This window comes from Cervus elaphus, chromosome 4 (genome assembly GCF_910594005.1).
Source record: "Cervus elaphus chromosome 4, mCerEla1.1, whole genome shotgun sequence".
Classification (NCBI taxonomy): domain Eukaryota; kingdom Metazoa; phylum Chordata; class Mammalia; order Artiodactyla; family Cervidae; genus Cervus; species Cervus elaphus.
In genome coordinates this window covers 48,655,305-48,675,551 of record NC_057818.1, presented here as the reverse complement: position 1 = coordinate 48,675,551, position 20,247 = coordinate 48,655,305, and the positions used below count along the sequence as shown (strand labels likewise).

Below are 20,247 nucleotides of genomic sequence, written 5' to 3'. Positions count from 1 at the left end.
GAAAAGGCAGCCCACTCCAGTGTTCTTGCCTGGAGAATCCCAGGGACGGTGGAACCTGGTGGGCTGCTGTCTATGGGGTCACACAGAGTGGGACACGACTGAAGCGACTTAGCAGCAACAGCAGCAGCAAGTTGCTCAGTCATGTCTGATTTTTTATGACCCTATAGACTATAGAACACCAGGCTCCTCTGTCCATGGGGTTCTCTAGGCAGGAATACTAGAGTGGGTGGCCATTTCCTCCTTCAGGGGATCTTTCTAACCCAAAGATCAAACCCACATCTCAACGTCTCCTGCACTGGCAGGTGGGTTCTTTACCACTAGCGCCACCTGGGAAGCCCTTTATTGGTAGACAGTAAGAATCTGGATTGGGCTACCAAGGCTGGAAAAGGTTGACACCCACCTGCGGAGGGCCTAACTGGGCCTCAGCATGCGGGGTGGGGGTGGGGGACGGCGCAGAGGGGAGGGGAAGTCTGACTTGGGGCTCTTCCAGGAGCCTGACCCCATGCCTGCTCCCTGGCCCTTGGGCGCCAGGCCCTGTTGGGGCGGGAGTCCCACCACACATCCGCTCCACGCTACCCTAAGGGCTTTCTCCGTGCAGTGAGGCAGGGCCCATGTCAGGCCCTTTGAAGGGAGGGAGGAACACTGTTATTAGGCCCGGGGCCTGGCTAATTATACACCCCGGGACAGAAGCTCAGGCGGGGAGCCCTGCACTCTCAGTACCGCAGAGAACTGAGGGGAAGATGCTGGGACCTCTAGCCTCTAAAGCGACCTCGGGCTACCCCCAGAGTACGCACTCAGAGACCAAACCCTCCTCAGCGGGCACCAGAAAATCCCAACAGCTGCCTGCCGTGAGCAGCCAAGCAAGCAGTCTCTCCTGGTCTGCTCCTTCTGTAAAATGGGGCCAATGCCAGCCCTCGGCTAAAGCCCCAGTGAGGTGATCTCGAAAAGGGTGGGCACCAGCCAGGCCCACCCCACTGCAGCTGTCCCAGGGATGGAGCCCCGAACCAGCGGGCAGGGGGTGGCGCGGCCTGGGAGCCTGACTCCACGGGGCCCTGCTGCCCCGGCCCCGGGGCAGCCAGCCCAACCACAAAGGCAAGCTTGCAATTCCCTTCTCCAGATCGCTTTCTCCCAAGGGTGGGAACCAGAAATAGCAGGTTACCACTTCTCTGCCTCAGCAGAGCTGCCACAAGGGAGCTGCCAGGGGGAAGACGTGGGAGGAGGGGGCCACGGCCAGGGCTGCCTGGGATCCGGGCCAAAGGGCAGCCAGGCCGAGTGAGGGAGGGAGGGAGGGGAGGGGGCTCATTTTTGCTTTCTCCCCAGACAATCTGAGACCCTGTGAGGAGCCTCCACATGCAGGCTCACACACTCCTGCAGACTGCAGGGGATGGTGAGGGGGTTACAGGGTGACGGCAGCTCAGTCTGCCCTCTGCCTGCGTTGTACTCGCAGGTAAGGAGCCTGCTCCACCCGATCCCAGGAGTACAGCGGGGTCTAGGGGCCGGCCTGCCCTGTGGTGCATAATTGGTGGTTCAGAGGACAGAGGCTTCAAGTCTTGGGAACGAGAATGGACAGGCCTGCCCAGTGGCTCCGGGCCGACGCGAGGGGGAGGGCTGGATGCCAGAGTGCCTGAGGGGAGGCGGGGCCAGGGCATGTGGAGGCTGAAGCCTGGACACCCACTTCTAAACACCTTCAGGTGAAGGCCGGCCGGGTCCCCAGGGAAGCAGCTCCGAGGTCCCGTCACCCCCCTCCCCTCGGCCTCAGGAGACCCTCTTCCCAGGGCTCTTGGAGCCCCAGGAGAGAGACTGAAGGGTTGACGAGAGGCCCCCAGGAGGCAAATCCACAGGGATGATCCTCAGAGACCAAGGAAGGATGATGCAGAGAGACGATGACACGGATGATGGCAGGAGATGGTTCAGTCCAAGCGGGGGACACGGGTGCTCTAAAACCCACTTAAATGACAAGAGACCTCTGACAAGAGAAATGGCAAAACTGATTGGTCTCTGAGCTCCCTGGGCAGGAACCCTTCCCTACCTGGGAAACCGCTGAGCACAGCGAAGAGGCTCAAGAGGTGTTTGCTGAATGAATGAATGAAGAACCAACAAATGACCTACATGCCAGCTCCCCCTCCTCAGGTCGGAGGGGCAGAACCCATGGGTGTGGCTTCTGTGAGGCAGAGGGAGGCACCTGCCTCCCAGCATGGACTTCGTGGTCCTCGCCTGGCCTTCTGACTGCCCCTGCTCCGCATCCCTCCCCTGGCACAGGAGGGCCAGGGTCCTCAGGAGCTCCTGTGAGGAGGGCATCTGCTGGGCAGCGGCCAGGGACACGGGTGACACGGGCCGCAGTCAACACAGCCTGCACAGCCTCGTGTCCACATGCCGGCAGAGGTGGACAGGCTCCATGTGGGCGCCTCTGGGTGGGTCTTAGCAATTGGCCAGGGTTGGGGCTGCCTGCCAAAGGGCTTCCCAGGTGGTGCTAGTATTAAAGAACCTGCCAGTCAATGCAGGAGATGCAGAAGACCCGGGTTCGATGCCTGGGTCGGGAAGATCCCCTGGAGGAGAGCATGATGACCCACTCCAGTATTCCTGCTTAGAGAATTCCATGGACAGAGGAGCCTGATGGCCTATAGTCCATGGGGTTGCAAAGAGTTGGAACAACTGAAGCAGCTGAGCATGCAAGCACGCACACCAAATAGCTGGGTGGGTGGGGGCTGGAGGAGGCCCCAGGGGCTCAGTGAGGATCTCGTGGGGGACCAGGAGGGTGGGAGGGATGAAGAACCACTGAGCAATGCAAGGAAGCATGAAACCAGTTCGGCAGTGGTGGCAGGAGGGCAAGGCAGAGTGGGAAGGAGGCAGCCAGAGTGGGAGGGTAGGAGCCCCGTGGAAGGCCCTCCGCATTCCCAGGCACTGGCCGTTTCCTGAAGGCTCTCAGGCCCTTGGGATCTGGGATCTCAGCCTGGTGTGGGTCCCAGCTGAGGGCCAGGATGTGATGGACTCCCACAGCCCAAGCCAAGAGAACAGGCAGCTGTGGAGCTGCCGAGAAACCGGAGTTGCGGCGGCCCTTCTGGGAGAAGGCATCCCGTGGGGGGCAAGCCCCCGGGGGGAGTGGGTGGCCCTTGGGCGCCAGGCCCTGCTGGGGCGGGAGTCCTACCGCACATCTGGGTAGAGATGTGTGGATGGGGCAGAGATGACAAAGAGCTCCCATGGGGGGGCCACACTGAAGGCTGGTCAGTGAGTGGCACCTGCAGGTCGGGCAGCAAGGCCAGGAGGTGGCTCCGTGGCCTGTTCCAAGGACCGTGCTCGGGATCCCAGACTGGCCAGGACAGGCTCTTCAATGTGAGGTCCATGGTCTCAAAGGGTGAGGGGGATGGAGGGCAGGCTGTGTGAACCCAGGCTGTGGAGCAGGGCGAGCCTGCCCCCGGCCCCACTGGCCCGGAGGGGTGCCATTCTCGGGGGAGACGGACAGGCCTGGGGGTCACGTCCCTAAACAGCCAGCCCAGAGCTGCATTCTCAGATGACCGGCCACCAGTGACCCAGGAAGGGGCCCACCCGTGAGTGATCTCCAGGCCAGAGTGGACTGGGGGGACCTGGCCCCAAACTGTTCCTCGCTGCCCACGGCTGGACACACCCAAAGCGTCATTTGTGACACGCATGCTCGCAGGCAGCAGAAAAGAGGGCCTAGCAGACAGACAAACCCTACACAGGCAGCAGGGGCTCTGTGTGTGTGAGTGTCCGTGTGTATGTGTGAGCACACGCATGTGTCTGCAAGCCAGGAAAGGAGGGCGGGAGCAGGGAGGGCTGTACCGTCGGTCCAGGCCTCGTGGATGGAGGCCTTCTGCCGGAACTTCTCTGCCAGGTGGTCGAGCCGCTCCAGCCGGCGGATCTCGTTCAGCAGCCACTCCTCGTAGCCCTTCTCGGCCTGCTCCAGGTGCTGCCAGCCGTTGTTGATGTCCTGTGGGGGCAGGAGAGGGCGGGGCTACGAGGGGGGCTGGGGCACCCCGCGGGGATGCTCACAGAAGGCAGAGAAACGGGCCGGGGTCACATGTCGCCCTGCTCCGCTGTACCTGCATGCCTGCACAGGGCCCCCTACACCTTCCGATTAAATGAATGAGTGACCATGAATGAATGAATGCCCCCATGGTGCTATGAGTCAGAAGGTGACTGTGCACTCCTGGCAGGGGTGGGAGTCCCAGCCAAATGAGGGTCCACATTCAAATGATTCCAAACTATGGTGTGGTCTTGGGATGAGAGTATAACTCCAGGGAGTTGACGCGGGGAAATGAAACAATGTCAAGTGTCAAGTGTATGCCCCACGGTGCCTTGCACCCGGATCTGTGCATTCTAGTTCAGAAAGACTGTGCAGGCCAGACAATACACCTGAGGATGGCCTGGAGCTGCCCCTCTGCCCCTCATGGGGCCTGTGGCTCCGTAGGCCTCCTGGGCCCAGGCACTCACCGACACCATCTTGCCCTCGGAGGGCATGAAGGCAGGCCGGTTGCTGAGGCGCAGCTTGGTCTGCAGCGTGTTGAAGTTGATCTCCAGCTGGCACTTCTCCTGCACCTTTGGTGGCTTGTGGACCCGCCGGTAGTCGCGGAAGTCCTCCAGCTTCTGCTGCATCTCCTGGATGGTCTTCTGGGGCACGCGGTCCTCCAGCCAGGGGATGGTGCGCCGGATCCACTCCAGGAGCTGTGGGCCCACGAAAAGTCGGGGTGACCTTTGCAGGGGACCCGCCAACAGCTGACAGGGCTGCCTCCAGCTCATGGGCACGTGGGACCTGGATCTTCGCGGACCCCATCTTGGGGGATCACCCCTGCTATCCAGCCTGACTTCTCCATGATTCCCCATGGGTAGCCCATGGCCAGGGATTCTGGGAATATCACCCCTGCTAGAACCACAACTCTGTTCTCTGGCTTCTTTTTACTTCTGCCTTTGCCCTTGGTCTTCCTCCCTCCTCTAAGCAGGGTGGCTTCAATTCAGACATCCCTTTGGGGGCACCGCCCCCATCAGGGCTGCACAAGAATCCACTGTCGCCATGTGCAGCGCTGTCTAAGAACCTTGCTGCGTCCTGTTCACCAACTGTAAGCGCCCCAAGGCAGGACTGGCCACACGCCTGGCTCACTCTGGGGTAGTCAGCGCCAGGCGCAGAGCCTGGGCACAAAAAACTAGACAGTACAACTGAAAAAAGAAAGTGACCTGTACTTTTATGAGCCACTCGTGTCTTTGATGGAGTGAGGAAAGGGTACAAATGAGCAAACAAACTGGACATTCCAGAACAATCCCAGGAGAGTAAGATCAGTTACTGTGCAGGTAGATATGCCTGGGGAAGGGGGTCTGAAATGCCAGCCTCAGGCAGGATGAGAAAACCGAGGCCCGAGGTTTCCACGTGTGTTCACGTCCAGGTGCCTGGTGCCTGCTGCCCTCTGGGGGGCAGGGCTGGGACTCTAAGACCCAGCCCCTAACCTATTTCCTTGGCGTTAGCAGTGGTGGTGGTGCCAGGCGGCAGCTTTCTCTTGTTTAAAGTATCCTTAACTTGGCAGAAGAAAAAGTCGGCCGCTATGGGTGGGCTGGCAAATACTTTTTCGAGTTTTCCTGGTCTGTGAACTCTCAGAGTCTGGGGAACACTGATCTAGAAGAGCAGTCAAATGACTCCTCCTGGGGAGCTTAGATGCCAAGAGGAGTTCCCTTCTCACAGGGGGCCTGCCGTGACAAACAGCCATCCTGTCTGTCGCTGTGTCAGATCTCGGGTCTCTTTCCATCCTACCAAATCAGGCTTCCGTGTGCGGGACACGGGGACAGGAATTTTTGTATAGGGGAAGGAACTTTTTAAAAAGCTCCTTTAAAAATTTTTTAAAAATAAAGGGACTTCCCTGGTGGTCCAGTGGTTAAGACTCTGTGCTTCCACTCTAGGGGGTGTGGGTTTGATCCCTGGGTCAGGGAACTAAGATGTTTTTTTGCGTGGCATGGCCAACAGATTTTTAAAAAATAAAATAAAAAGCTCCCCAGATGATTCTAACGCAGTGGGGGAAACTGTCCCTAAGTATCTCTGTAGGAAGCCAGGCACGAGACGCCAGGAGTCAGTGAGCACGGTGACACATCACTCTGACCCTCAGTCCTGTGAAACCATGAGCACTGGTGTGGTCAAACTCCACTCTGTAACCCTCTGACCGTCTCTAGAAGGCCTCACTGCCATCTTTGCTCTCTCCTCTGCAGGTGTCAAAGGCCTTGGGCCAGGGTAACGAGAGGGGACCGGACCTTTCAGCTCTGGCGGGGCCACCGGGGGAGGGCAGGGGCGGGGGGTCACTCACGTCGCTGGCCAGCCTCTCATAATCTTCCATCAGGTGCTCATTCTCCTGGTTGACGGCCAGCACCTTGCAGATCCGGTTGGCAGCGGTCTCAGCCTGGGTTGGGGGGACAGGGTGGGGCGGGGGGGGTGAAGCGCACACAGTCAGAGCTGCCTGGGGGCTGCTGACCCTCCCTCCTGACAGGCAGGTCCCCTGAAAGCTGGCACGTCCGTGGCCCACACAGAAGGCCCCGAGGCAGGGAGGAGAGGAAGCACAGAGCCAGCAAGAGGGTGCCCTGAGAGGCTGAGTCCTGACAGGCCTTGCTGGGGTCCCTGGAGCTGACTGCTAAGGCCCCTGCTTGGGGAGCCGGGCCTGTGTGCCCTCTCGGCCTGGAAGTGCTGAAGCAGGGTGGCGAGCCCCCTAATGTGGGGGAAATGGACTCAGAGGCCCATAGAGAGGAGGCCTGGGTGGGGCTGAGTAGGGTCCTCCAGGCAGCTGAGCCCTGGAAGGACCCGCCCCTTGGCTGCACCAGGGAGCTGTGGGGCGCGGGCAGAGGAGGGGTGCCGGTGTCCCCCAGAGCAGGCTGGTGGTCGGTGCACGGGCAGAGCACGCCTGGCCCCTTTCCTATCCCCCGCCTTGGAGGACACTGCCGCTGGCTGGGTGGGCAGAGGTCCCAATCCACAGGGTGGAGGGGAGCCGGGGCTCCCGAGAGCGGGGAGCAGCGCCAGCAGTGACTAGTCTCTGCCCCGAACTACAGGGTGGGGTCCTGCTGGGGGTGGGGGGAATGCCAGGACAGGAGGAGGAGGGTGAGGGATGGCACACAGAGACCAGGTACCTTTCAGGAAGCACAGAAAGCCTCCAAGAAGAAGAGTTGAAAACGGCAACAGAACAGGAACAGAAATAGTGAGGAGGGTCTACAGAGCGGTGGGGAAGGAAAACAGAGAGGCTTGGGGATGGCTCCAGGCCCGCTGGCTGCAGGCACGACGCCCGCCTCTCTCCTCCACACACAGGTGGGGAGGGGAGTGGGGGGCCAGCTGCGGCTGGTGTGTACACTCACACGCACACGCACACCTGCTGCATGCTGCAGGACACTCGCCAACAAGCCCCAGAGGGGAGGCTCGCGAAGGCCTTGGCCAGCGAACACCCAGCCCCGAGTGAGCACAGGAAGCAGAACCCAGGTAACAGCCTGCAGGGAAGTCCCTGACCCCCAGCCTGGAGAGACGACCAGACCGGCACCCCAAGTTCAGCTCCGCCCCGCCGGGCAGGCCCCGCCAAGGTGCGGGCTGACGGGCAGGGGTGTTTTGTTTCGAGGCTGAATTCCTGGCACCTGGCTCGGGGCTTGGCGTGTTTGAGGGACTCAGAGTTGATGAATGAATGAGCGAGCAAAGGACAAGGAACAGATGCTTTCGTGAGTAGAAATAAACCATCAGGAGAGGACGGGCATACATGGGGCAAGGACTAGGGCTGCCCTGCATTCATGAAATGAAACAAAACCCAGAGAGCATTCTTTTAAGAGGCCTGATGGAGCCTCTGGGGAAAAGACGGTGGCAATAACACAAGCATTATGGGGCTCTCCTGAGAAGTAAACATAGGCTGGGGGAAGCTGGAGAGGCCTGTATTCTGCACGTCCCTGTGACCAGCAGCTCCCCAGAGGCTGGCCTTTATTTCCTCCCTCACGAGAGGGGCCCAGCTCCCTCAAAATCTCCCAGATGTTGGGACTTCCCTGGCGTCCAGTGGTTAGGACTCCCTGCTTCCACTGCAGGGGGCGCGGGTTAGATTCTTGGTCTGGGAACTAAGATCCCAAACTCCAAGGGGTAAAAAAACACCAAAAAAAACTCCCAAATGCTCTGACCTGGGCTTTCGGGCCGGCATCCCCTCCCACAGATGCCTCCAGGCCTCTGGTCCCCCACCCTGGAGTCCTGCTCTAAGCACCAGAGGGCAGTTTGGGCAGAGAGAAGATACTTCTTTCAGGGCAGTGTGGTGGCAGCGAGGGTGGCGTGGGGCCTGCGGAGGGGTGAGGCCCACAGCAAACGTGCTATTAGTGGGGGTTTGTGGCCAGGAATCTCCCACCTCCACCCTGTTTTCCCTCGAGGGTGAGGGGTCCCCTCCACTCTCCCTGCCTGGTGCCAAAGGCAACCCCCCCAACCCACCGCCAGCAGAACACGTCAAACACACACTCCAGCCACGTGCTGGGGAGGCCATTCCCACTGCCAGGCCATGTGCGGGGCACTTACGGGGCCGGACACTGTCCTGAGCCCTTGGCCTGCTCATTTCACCCTCAGACGATCCTGAGGAGGGCGCTCGTCCGCTCCCCTTTTTACAGGAGGGAGAACAGAGGTGAGGGACTTCTCCGAGGTCACACTGCTGAGCGATGGCAGAGCAGGGACCCTGGCAGACTGCCCGCAGGAAGGCCGTGCTGGACCTGGGGCTCTGAGGCTGGCAGCAGTCAAAGTCCCCATCCTGAGACTTGTGTCCCCCTCTTGTAAGTGGGGATAACGGGGCCCGCCCACTCCTGGTGTGAGCATGGGCCGCTGACAGCCCATGCACATGGAGTGTCTGGAGGAGGTCCTAGCACGCAGTTGCGTGCGGGCTACGTTGCTTCAGCTGTGTCTGACTCTGTGTAACCCTATGGACTGTAGCTCGCCAGGCTCCTCTGTCCATGGGATTCTCCAGGCAAGAATACTGGAGTGGGCTGCGTGTCCTCCTCCAGGGGATCTTCTTGACCCAGGGATTGAACCCGTGTCTCTTACACCTCCTGCACTGGCGGGCAAGTTCTTTACCACTAGTGCCACCTGGGAAGCACGCAGTCAGTGCTCAATAAACAGCTCATTTCTTGGTCTTCTCTCTGCCCAACCGCTAACCAGGATACAGAACCAAGTCGCTGGGAATACACTGCTGGCCAAAACCAGACACCCCGGAGGCAGGAGGAGACAGAGGTGTCCAGGCCTCCAGGCGGCAGGGGCAGCTCCGCTGTGAGGTCGGCCCAGCTCGGGGAGGGCCACCCCGGGGAACAGACACTCCTGACTCCCTGCCTGCGGTGGTGGGGCTGTGGTGGGCAGGGGCCCGGTGACCTGGGCCCATGGAGTCAGAGACGGGCCTGTCCTGGGGCGTTTGCTGGGGGGAGGAGCCGCAGAGCAGGGCAGGAGAGCCAGCATTCCCAGTGGGGACACGGCCAGTGCGGCAGCCAGGTGGCCAGGCACGGATCAGGGGAAGAGGGGGACAGCTGAGAGCAGGCACACAGGCCCCAGCTGCACCCCGCTGTCCGAGGTGATACTGGGACTCGACTGCCTCGTCCAGAGAAGCCGGGACCTGCCGCCACTTCACAGGGTGGGCTGTGTCCACAGAGGGACTCGTGGGACTGTCTGCGGCATCTCAGCCCTGGACCAGTGCTGGCTGGGCGATGGCAATGGAGGCTCAGGGTCACAAGAACCTTCCAGGCTGGCTCAGTCCTCAGGCCACAGCTCGGGCACTGGGATGGCGGTGGGGGTGGGGGGCGTGGCAAGGGTGAGTCTCCAGCCACAGCAGTGAAGGTGCTCCCGCCCCCAGCTCACCTTTTGAGCCCCTGAGAAAGCGTGGTAGAAGCAGGACACGTAAGTCATGATGGCTTTCTCATCTGGCCTCAGAGTGCCTACAATATCTGCGCAGAGAGAGAGAGAGAGAGAGGCAGGAGAGAGTGAAAGACGCAGGAAGGGCGGCCGAGGTCGGGCCCGAGGCTCATGCGGGAAGGATAGCGCTGGCTCTGGACTGGAAGCCAGACCCCGGCTCCGGCCTGCGTGGGTTCGTCTTGCCAAGGGGAAGGGGGGACATCCGAAAGGGACAGATTCCTTTCCTAACCAGGCCCGGGTTTGGGACACACTAGCCAGGAAGCCTTGGTTGGGGCTGGAGGGATCTTGCTTGCACTATTTGATCTTTCTGAAAACATATGTAGGATCCATGTCCTTTGTGACCACCTACCACCTGAGCACAAACCCCCAATCATCTCCTGGGGTCTCAGAATGAAACCCAAACTCCAGGACTGCAATGTCTCCCATAGCCTGGCTCAGTCACCTTCTCTGACCTCATCTTCCTCTCCTCCCCAGCCATTCCTTGGATAAGCCCCGCCATTGATGCCTCAGGGCCTTTGCACTTGCTCCCCCCTCTATCTGACACACTCTGTCCACAGCTCCTGCTCATCACGCCCCTCCCCACCGGCGGCCCCAGGTGAAGGAGCCCAGTGCATCCCACCATGCTGTGTGTTCTCCACGACTCCTCTCACGCGACGTTACTTTCTCTGCGGACCTGCTCGTTGTCTGTCTTGCCCACTAGAATGTAAGCTCCGTGAGGGCAGGGGCCCTGCCTGACTGGGTCACTGACTGTATGTAACTCTCAGTGCCTGGCACTGAAGTAGGGGGGTGAGCTCTGAGGCACTCCAGAGATACCACGAGCAGACAGAGACTAAACAGGCGGTGATGCCGAGGAGCCGGGGGGGTGGCTTCCAGTTGGAGAGAGAGGCCACTGCTGTCTGCAAGAGAAATGAGGTGAGTGCGGGAGGAGAGGCAGCAGCGGCATTGGGCGGTGGCGGCGAGGTGGGCCTGCCTGGCCCTGCCCGGTACCTTCTGCGCTCCCGAAAAGGCATGGTAGAAGCTGGACACATAGGTCATTATGGCCTTCTCGTCGGGCCGGGCCGTGTTCACGATGTCTGTAAGTGAACGACAAGGGTTAAACCGCCCCAGCGGGGGTGGGGACAGGCGCTCAAGGAGATGCACGGGCTCCCCAGGCCATAGCAGGAGTCCTGGGAGAAGGACCCTCGGAGCTGATTCCATGACCCTGGGCGACTCCAGTGGGCTTGGCCAGCCCCTCGGCCCCTCCATCCCCCATGGTCACCGGAAAGGCCAAGGCTGTGGGAAATGGGATTAAGACGAGGCGACTTCCTTTCTCTGAGAACGGCCTCAAGGGGCTGCTAAACGGTCAGCCCCAGGGGCCGCTGGAGGCCAGAGGCAGGGGTCCCGGCTGGGGTGGTGCGTGGCTGGGAAACGGAGCAAAGCCGGAAAAGGAAAACAACACTCCACTCTGTGGGCTCCAGATCCTCAGCCTGTGGCAGGCAGGAAGGTGGAGGCCTTGGTTATTCACAGGAGCCGACCGTCCCAGTGACCGAGGGGTGGGACCAGTCAGGAAGGGCTTTGGCGGGAGGCCCAGGCCCCAGGGGCGGCCCTGAGAGCTGGTTCCTCCAAGGTCCCCTTCCCCACCATCTCCCTCCCAGGCTGCTCTGGCCTGGGCGCCCTGGGTGACAACACCATCATTCCCGGTTCACGCAGATTCGCTCAGGCGTTCCGGCTGGCTCCGCCAGCTCCGAGGTCACCCCAAGACATGCCCATAAAACAGCGTGCTGACAGAGCAAGGGGGATGTACTTACCCTCTGCATCCAGCATCTTGGGGATGTCGAGGTATTTCTCCGCCACTTCGAAGGCATTGTTCAGGTTGGTGACGGGGTCGTCCTGGGGGAGGGAGGCGAGGGAAGGAGGAGAGATACCGTCAGGGGCAGGACGCACAAGCAGAGGGAACAAGGGCTGGCCCTGAAGGGAGGGATCCTGGGGAGGGCTGGAACTGGAAATGTTCCTTCAGGCAGTTCTCCTGTGCTGCTGCAGGGAGCTGGGGGCAGGGCGGGGTGGACACACCTGGATAAAGTCAATTCCCACTCAAAGGAACGCTGCTGGAAACCTTTGGGGGGCTGACTGTGCACCCTTCCTCCAGAAAGAAACACAGGCGTGCTCTTTCCTTAGAATTTCCAGCCATCCCTGGGTCCCAGATTAAGACCGCCTGCACTGAAACACTGATCCAGACCTGAGAGAGCACTGGGGTGTGTGTGGGGATGGGGCTGGGGAGCAGAGAGCCTCCGCGTTCTAAGCTCAGCCCGGCTCATGGATGAGAGCCCACTTCACGCCGACCCTCCCTCACAGGCCTCTCCCGCTCTCCAGCTATAGCCCATTCGATTACTCGACTAGTTGCTGTGGCCTGAGTGGGCTGAGCGCCGGCCTGGGCACCCCTGCCCCCCCATCTGGGATGATGCTTGGCCCTAGGCTGCCTCCCCCACGGGGCCTGCCCCACGAGGCCAGCTCAGGGGCGCCTTCCTTCTTCTGTAGCATGGGTCCCCCCGTGATGGTTCAGAATTCCTCACCCCTCTCCACCGGGCAGAGCGTGAACGCTTCAAGAATCTAGAGGGTTATGGAAGGGGAGCTGGGGACCTCCCTGGTGTTTCAGTGTTAAGAATCTGCCTTCCAAAGCATGGGACTCGGGTTCAATCCCTGGTCGGGGATTCCACATGCCAAAGGGGCAACTAATCCCGTGTGCCACAATGACTGAGTCCTCACGCCACAACTAGAGAGAGGCCTGCCCACTGCAACTAGGACCTGATAATGCCGTAAGTAAATAAATAAATAAAAAGGAAGGGAAGCTGGAAAGCATGGTCAGCCAGGACCTCCCATAACCCCTGGCAGCTGCAATGCTCAAGGAGGGAGAAGGGGACGGGTCCCAAGGGGACCAAAGGAGGCAAGAATCAGCCACTGAGCCTGGTTGCTGATGGCTGGCACAGGGCCCTCCCAGTCTGCCCATCTGAGCACAGAGTTCAGCTCTGGACACCAGCGACGGATGGGCTCGGGGCAGTAGCCCAGAGTCAGGGTCAGAGTCGGGGTGTCTGTGGGCCACTGAGGGGAGACAGAGACACGTACCTTTCTCAGCTTGTCGTACTCGATCAGCTCCGGTCTGTGCCGGTGGATCAGGGCATTGAAGGCAAGACCATCCTTCCAGCTAAGGATGGAAAGGCCAAGGTTGTGAGGAGGGCCCCCGTGGTCATGAGGGACTGTGGGCCATGGGCACACAGGAATGACTACCTCCTACTTGGTGAGGTGGTCTAGAGCGTGTGCCCGGCTGGCTGTGAGCCTGCCTGCTGGAGCTGGACCGTCTGGGGGGAAATTCCACCCCTTCCGCTCTCAGTGCAACCTTAGGCAAGTCCCCTAATCTCCTGCTACCTCAGTTTCCACATCTGCAAAACAGGGATAATACAGTGCCTACACTTCATCGGGCTGCTGTGAGGATAACTGTGTGAGGCCTAGGCCGATACCTGACGCGTGACAAGCGCTCTGTGACTGCTCGTTACCGGGGTAGCCGTGCCCCGCTGAGCACTGCCGTGCGTGGCCCTGCTGAGCTGCACAGGCCTGCACTGCGGGCCCTCTGCACCTCGGCTGACTAAATGCCAGGACGTGGCTTGGCGTGAGGGGCTCTGTTCAGAGGGAAGTGACAGCTGGTCCCAGGCCAGACTGGTCACATTTCCCTCCCTGAGAGCCTCTAAGGCAGGGGTCCCCAACTTCTGGGCTGTAGACGGGTATTTCCTGTCAGGTCAGCGGCAGCATCAGATTAGAAATAAAGTGCACAGTAAATGTAATGGGCTTGAATCATCCCAAAACCGTGCCCCTCTCCTACCCTCAGAGAACGGAATGGTCCGTGGAAAAACTGTCTTCCATGAAACCGGTCCCTGGTGCCAAAAAGGTTGGGGATAGCTGCTCTAAAGGCTGGCTCTTTCGGAGGTCAAACTTAATGACGTCTCAGACAGACCCCCTTCTCTGACCATGGTACTCTTGCTGGTTACCTTCTGTCACCTTATCCTATTTTGTTGTCTTTGTTTGGCCCTTCTCACTACTTGGAATTAGGCTGGTTTCTTCACACCTTTGTTAACTACTGGTCCCCCGGCTGAGGTGTGACCTTCCAAGAGCAGGGACTTGATTTTGGCGCTGTTGTATTCCCACTCTTGGCATGGAGTAGGCACTCCATAGGTATTTAGTGACTGAATAAATAAACGAATGAGAAGTGCACGGAGGACCAGCTAGCTGGGAAGGAAGGAGACGTGGAGGAGATCAAGGGAGGGACTGCAGGCTACAAACGGCTGAGCACAATGATCCCCAAGGCCTAGTGCAGGGTCCTGGGAAGTCCGAGGACACAGCAGGACCTCTGTGGACGCTGGAAAACCCCGTTCTTCATCCCGATGTGTGTCCTCTCCCTGGACCATCCACCCAGGAAGACAGCAGAAGCTCAGAGGGGTGAAGTCACGGTCATGTCGGATCTGATCTCAAGGCCACCCCCAAAGCCTGCACGCCTAATCCCCAGGCCGTGCCATACTCCCAGATCTCCCACTGATCATGCCTGCCTTGTGGACACACTCATTTTCTGCCCTGACCCGAGGGAGAGCAGGCTTATTCCGGCTGAGTCCTGTTCCTCTAATGGACACAGGGCACATTTCCCCGACACTGAACTCACTAGGACGGCAGGTCCCTCTTGAGAGGTCAAAACAAAGGAAGAGCTTTGCTGCTCCTTCCGAGTTACCAGACTTGGGGAAGGAGACTACAGGGCCTCGCAGAGGTGCCGGGCCATAAGGCCTCCAGCCGGGACGGTGAGGCGACCGCCACCTCCCCCAAGGGACGCGGGGAATTTCCCAGGGGTTCATGGAAGCCAGTGGGGAGGGGCGCTCCTGAGAGCTGGCACCTCACAGACCCTGACAAAACCACAGCAAGAGAGCTGGGGTGGGGGTGGGGGTGGGGCCAACCAGCATCTCAAGACCCGGGAAGCAGCTTCGGGATGACGTTAGCTGGCGCTTAGCCGGCCGCTCACCTGATGTGGAAGTTCTGCACGTTGACGTTCTTGTATGGGGCCGTCTTTCTCTGGCACCAGAGGAGAAGCCCTTCCTTGGCAGAGGTCTCTGCAGAACACACAAGGATGGTGAGCACAAGCTCACAACTAGAGGCGCAGCACCCAGTGCGGGGGGTCACCCTCGGGGCTCAGGCAGAAGGGGCAGAGAGAAGCTGGGGAAGAGGCCCTGGGACGGGGCAGCCGCAGCGTGGGTGCCCCTTCCGCATCCTAGCTGCATGCCAGGCCCCAGAAGCAGTCACTCACCTGGGGTCACCCTGGACGTGACAGTGACAGGGCAGTGTCAGGGCCTGAACCTGAGCCGTTTCTGACCCCAAAGCCTATGCCTGGCAGGACACACTGCCCCACAAGCGCCTGATGCAGGGCCCGGCTTCTGAACAAGGCCCCAAGAAGGGGCTGCCCACGCGGGGGCCAGCCGCAGCTCTGAGGAAGCAGGGTGGGAGGGCCCCGGGAGGCCCCTCCGTCCCCATGGGCAGCGCCCCGTGGACTGTGCTCAGCAGACTGGGCACGCTGTGAGGGCAGGCACCACGTGTGTCCTGGTCACTGCTCGGGCCTGTCACCAGGAGCCCCTCCACACGCCGGCCCCGTGGTTTCTCTCACCCTGTGGTGGCCAAGTCCGAGGGTGGGAGGTGGAGTGGAAACGTGGGTGCTGACGCCCCGGAAAACGAGGCCAGGCCTGACTCTATCACGAGTCCGCTCCCAGACTGTAAAATGGTGCGGTCATGCCCACCAGACGAGGGTGGTGTGAGGGTCCACTGAGAGGGGGTGGCCGCACGGGTCCCCCTTCACCTGCACCTGGGCCACACCTCCACTCAGCACTCCCGGGCAGGGCCAGGCCCTGGGAGTCATGTCCGGACTCAGGAAAGAGACTTGAGGCATGAAGACAAAACACCCGAAAGTCTAACCAAGTCCTCAAAACTTGGGGTGGCACTGGAGTTGAGGTTGAGAGAAAAGGCTGCTCTCTGCCAGTCGGCAGGCCCTCGGCTCTCACCTTCCACGGAGATGTCCTGGATGGCGAACCTGAGGATGATGGTCCAGATCATTCCCAGGGTCATCTTCGCATTGCCGTCCACAATCTCTGCACGCAGGGAAAGGGGCAGAGGGTGAGAAGGTTGTTGGGAAGCAGAGGGTGACTCCCCAGGCGGCCCCCGGCCCTGTCCAGAGTTCAACTCCGTCATCTGACAGAGCTGCCCAGGCCTGTCCCACACCACCTGCATTGGGAGGTGTCCCTCAACAGGAAGCGTGGTCCCCAAAGCCTTCTGCCACTTGGCACATTCAGGCTTCCACACACACGTGTTCTCAGCCACACAGGCCCCCTCTTCTCTGGGCAGCTCACTCTCGTGACCCACTGCAAAGGATTGCTCCCAGGCGTTAGGCTTGCATTTCCAGCCCCCTCACCCCTGTATGGGCAAGTCTCTCGACTAGCAGGTGCAGGCCACGCTGGTATTTGTTGAGAATCTGTCCCCTTCCTTCCAACACCAGTGCTGCCACCTCAATCCAAGCCACCGTCGTGTCCCCCAGATCTCGATGCACCGGCTCCTACGTCCCCATGATCCACTCCCACACAGCAGGGTGGTCACTAACAGGTGCATCGAATCTGTGTCAAGTGCCTGCTTCAGGCCCCACCGTACCTGAAACAAACCCTGTGTGTTGGAGGTGGGCTCACAAGGCCTGCCCTGTGTGACCTGGCCCCTCCCTCCCCAGCACTCTCTAAGCTCCATCCTCTTGGCGAGCCAACGTTTGCTTGCTTTAAGGATCTCACACCTCCTGTCCGCCCACAAAGTGCACCCCTTGTCCCTTTCCTCAGAAGGCTGGTGGTCCTTCCCAGCCTGTTCTGTCTCTCTGCTTCTGCGTCACCTCCTGGCTTCCCCGGCACCCTGCTCCTGCCCTCACACGCACACACTGGCTGGTCTGTCTGCTTCTTCATGGGCTTCCCAGCTGGTACGGTGGGAAAGGAACTGCCTGACAAGCAGAAGGCATGGGTTTGATCCCTGGGTCGGGAAGATCCCCTGGAGAAGGAAATGACAACCCACTCCAGGATTCTTGCCCGGGAAATTCCACGGACAGAGGAACCTGGCAGGCTACTGCCCATGGGGTCACAAAAGAGTTGGACACGACTGAGCGACTAAGCGGCAGGAGCAGCTGCCTGTTCACCGTCTGCCTCGTGGTCAGTCCTGCACCCCCAGCACCTGGCCCGGCCCTCAAGAGGGAGAGAGAGAGAGAGTGGGAGCCGCAGGCGGCAAGGAGCAGGGGGCACAAGGGCCAGCTGCTGAGCGCGTGCTTCCTCAGTTGACTGAAAACCACTGTCCCAGACTCCCAGGGGTGAGAGAGAAGGGTCTGGACCACACGTTCCTCAGCTTCAGCAACTTGGAGAAAAACCACTTCTGTGATGCTCAGGCACCGTAGGGTCTGGGGCCGGGTGGAGAAGTGCGTACGAGCAACTGCAGACCAGAGCCCATCGGCCTGACACGCCTGCAGCGGTCCTCTCAGGCCTGCAGCCCATTGCGCCTCTCCCAGTCTGGATGCAGGAGGGAGACTGGCAGAACGGAGGGATGCTTCAAGAGACCGTGCTCACCGGCCTCGAGGACAGAAAACTCTAGGTGGGCTTGATTTGAGGAGGAGGAACGAAGGTCCCCCGGAGGATGGGGCCCAGCCTTCCCGGAGGACACACTCACTAGGAGGTGGGGGGCTCTTTAGTCACCGGTGAGGCCCCCCCAGGGAAGCTGCAGGCTGCCGGCTGAGGGGAGCTCTCGGTTTGAGGGTTTGGGGAGAGGAAACACATGCAGCCAGCTGCCTGGAGGCAGGGGAAGGACACAGTGTCTGTCCGCACCTTTCCCTGGGCAGAGAACCCCAGGCCTGGAAACTAGGCTGAGCCTTCTCGTGGGGCGAGAGCGGGGATTCGTCCAGGAAATCCACACTGTGTTCCTCCTGGGGGCTGGGCACCCCAGAGCTGGGGATGGACACAGGCTGGCGTGGCGGCCGCAGTGCCCGTTCCCAGCTGGCGCCCGAGCAGGCTGGTCACGGAGGGCTTAGAGAGTCCCCGTGACTGGGAGGGAAGGCGGCCACTCTCATGACACACCCACCAGCTGCTCCCTGGACCTGCAGCTGTGCCTCTGCCTCCTGACCCCACTCAAGAGCCCCACGAGGAAGCCATGTTCCTGCAGCTGAGACGGTGTGGAGGGACAGGGAGTCGGGGGTGGACGGGGGTGGGGGGGACATAGATCAGGGCTCTCAGGTACCCCAGAGATCTCAGAATGGCTCCGGCCGGCTGCCCACCAGAGGCCCGAAGGCCACGGATGTTGGGAGCGAAGCGGTCTGGGCATGAACGGAGAATGTTTTTAGACTGAGTTTTTCTCCAAATGAAAACTGATGACTGCCATGGGTCTCTCCTCTCACCCTGTCTGTATTTACAAGCTAGCATTTGAGCAAAATAAAAAAATGCAGCTGTGAGAAGCAGGAGGCTGGAGGGGAGCCAGGAGGAAAGATCCATGCAAGGACAGAAAATCTCAGGGCCTGATTGAATTCGGGGTTTTGTGTTTTTTTTTGTTTTGTTTTTTTTAAACAAACACCAACCACCTCGACCGTGGCATGCAAGGCTTGGCACCCCTCCTTGGAGAGAGCCCAGGCCAGGGCAGAGCCTTGGAACATGGGACGTGCATTCCTGGCCTGGAGTCCCGGCCAGACTCTCAGAACCCTGTCATTAACAGCAATTAGTTTTCTTTGTTTTTCTAAAAGCTGGGACAACATGGATGTCGGGGTGTAGGAAACCCTGCTCTGACTAATGAGCAAGACTGTGAGCCCAGGCTGATGGGGACCTTCTGGGATCCATCAGGCCTCGCCTGGTCTCCAAAGGCGCCTGGGAAGCTCAAGACAAGAGTTCTAGCTGCTGGAGTGAGGGCATGCCGCTGCTCCCGCGAGGGCCCGGAGACAAGGTCACGGTGCTGGCTGGGCACCCGCATGGGGCCCAGAGGGATCCTGGGAGTCCCGTCAAGAGGCCACACTCTCCCAGGCCACGTGGCCAGCAAGGTCGGCTCCCTGACCTCTGGACCTATGCTCCCTGCCGCAGAGCCCAGACACTGGGCCGCAAGTGTCCTCCCCTCCTCTGAGCCCCTCCTGCCCGCGGACACCACGCAGGGCCTTAGGGCAAAGGTGCTGCTGGCTCAGAGAGACGGCGGATCACCTATCAGGCCCAGCACTGGGAGGGGGAGTGAGGTGTCCAGGGTCTGAGTCAAAGCCATTCCTCCTGTGCCCCTCATGACTGGGTGAACCGGATTCTCTGCTCTTGGACTGGATTATTCTCTAGGGGAAGGAAAGCAGGGGTGGGTAGGGTGCCGGGGCTGGGGGTGGTTTGTGAACCCAACGCTGCATCAAAGGCAGTCACTGTGGTCACCACTTGGTGTATCCAGCACCCCCATCTTGACCATCAACACAACTTTTTTTCTTTCCTGGCTGCATGGCTTGTAGGATCGTAGTTCCCTAACCAGGGATTGAACCCGGGTCCTTGGCAGTGAGAAAACAGAGTCCTAACTGCTGGGCCTCCGGGGAATTCCCCCAACACCACTCTGCTCCGGGCCCCATCCACTCACCTTCTGCCCCGATGGAGACCAGCTTGACTCCTTTGCTGGCGATGAAGTCCAGCGCCTTGTTCACGTTGTTGATCTTGTGCACTCTCATCTTGCCCCGCTCTGGCTTAGGTAACCGCTCCCCTGAGGACCGAACACCATGAAAGGGAGAGAGAGAGATTTAGGATCCCCACTGCTCCCCAGAACAGGCCGATGCCGGCGCAGTGTTGCTGCAGCTGGTAGAGGCCTTGCTCTTGCCCGGCAGCCGTGGGCAGGGCGGGCGCTGTCCTGGGGGCACCTGCAGGGTGGTTGTGGGCGGGGGGGGGGCCTCACCTGAAATGACCTCCAGGAGGAGCATGAGCTTGAGCCCGTCTCGGAAGTCCTCATCGATGTTCTCGATCTGCGTGCCGGCCTTCCGCAGGTGGGAGTTGCACCAGGCTGTGAAGGTCTGGGGAGGCAGAACAGAGGGTGGCCGGGAGGGTGAGTGTGGCTGTTGGAGCTCTCCAGCAAAAGGGCCGGGCCGCAGCCCTGACTCTGCATCAACAAGGTCACCCTGGGGCCAGGCCCTGGGCCCAACCTCTATCTACGCTGGTGCCGATCTCCACAGCGACCCAGGCAGGCTGACGGGAGGAAACTGAGGCTCAGGCTGGGTCCCAGACCACCGCTTGGTCAGCGGGATAATGAGTGGCAGAGTGTGGACTGGAACTCATGTCAGCAGCCCAGGTCCAGAACCAGAG

General features: G+C 60.3%; 1 protein-coding gene across 4 annotated transcripts in view; it reads right to left on the bottom strand.

Annotated features, from left to right (window-relative positions):
* ACTN4 (actinin alpha 4) overlaps positions 1-20,247 on the bottom strand; it is a 74,832-nt gene that overhangs the window by 9,496 nt on the left and 45,089 nt on the right. For 2 of the 4 annotated variants that reach the window (XM_043894720.1, XM_043894714.1), the window contains exons 2-11: positions 19,844-19,958; positions 19,535-19,654; positions 15,940-16,026; positions 14,913-15,000; positions 12,980-13,058; positions 11,668-11,749; positions 9,827-9,912; positions 6,300-6,392; positions 4,450-4,680; positions 3,799-3,946 (exon numbers count right to left, since the gene is read on the bottom strand). In XM_043894720.1, coding sequence (XP_043750655.1) covers positions 3,799-3,946; positions 4,450-4,680; positions 6,300-6,392; positions 9,827-9,912; positions 11,668-11,749; positions 12,980-13,058; positions 14,913-15,000; positions 15,940-16,026; positions 19,535-19,654; positions 19,844-19,958 — 1,129 coding nt within the window. Of the gene's footprint in view, positions 1-3,798; positions 3,947-4,449; positions 4,681-6,299; positions 6,393-9,826; positions 9,913-10,867; positions 10,954-11,667; positions 11,750-12,979; positions 13,059-14,912; positions 15,001-15,939; positions 16,027-19,534; positions 19,655-19,843; positions 19,959-20,247 lie in introns of all 4 variants that reach the window. The other 2 variants (XM_043894729.1, XM_043894706.1) reach the window with 1 other exon arrangement.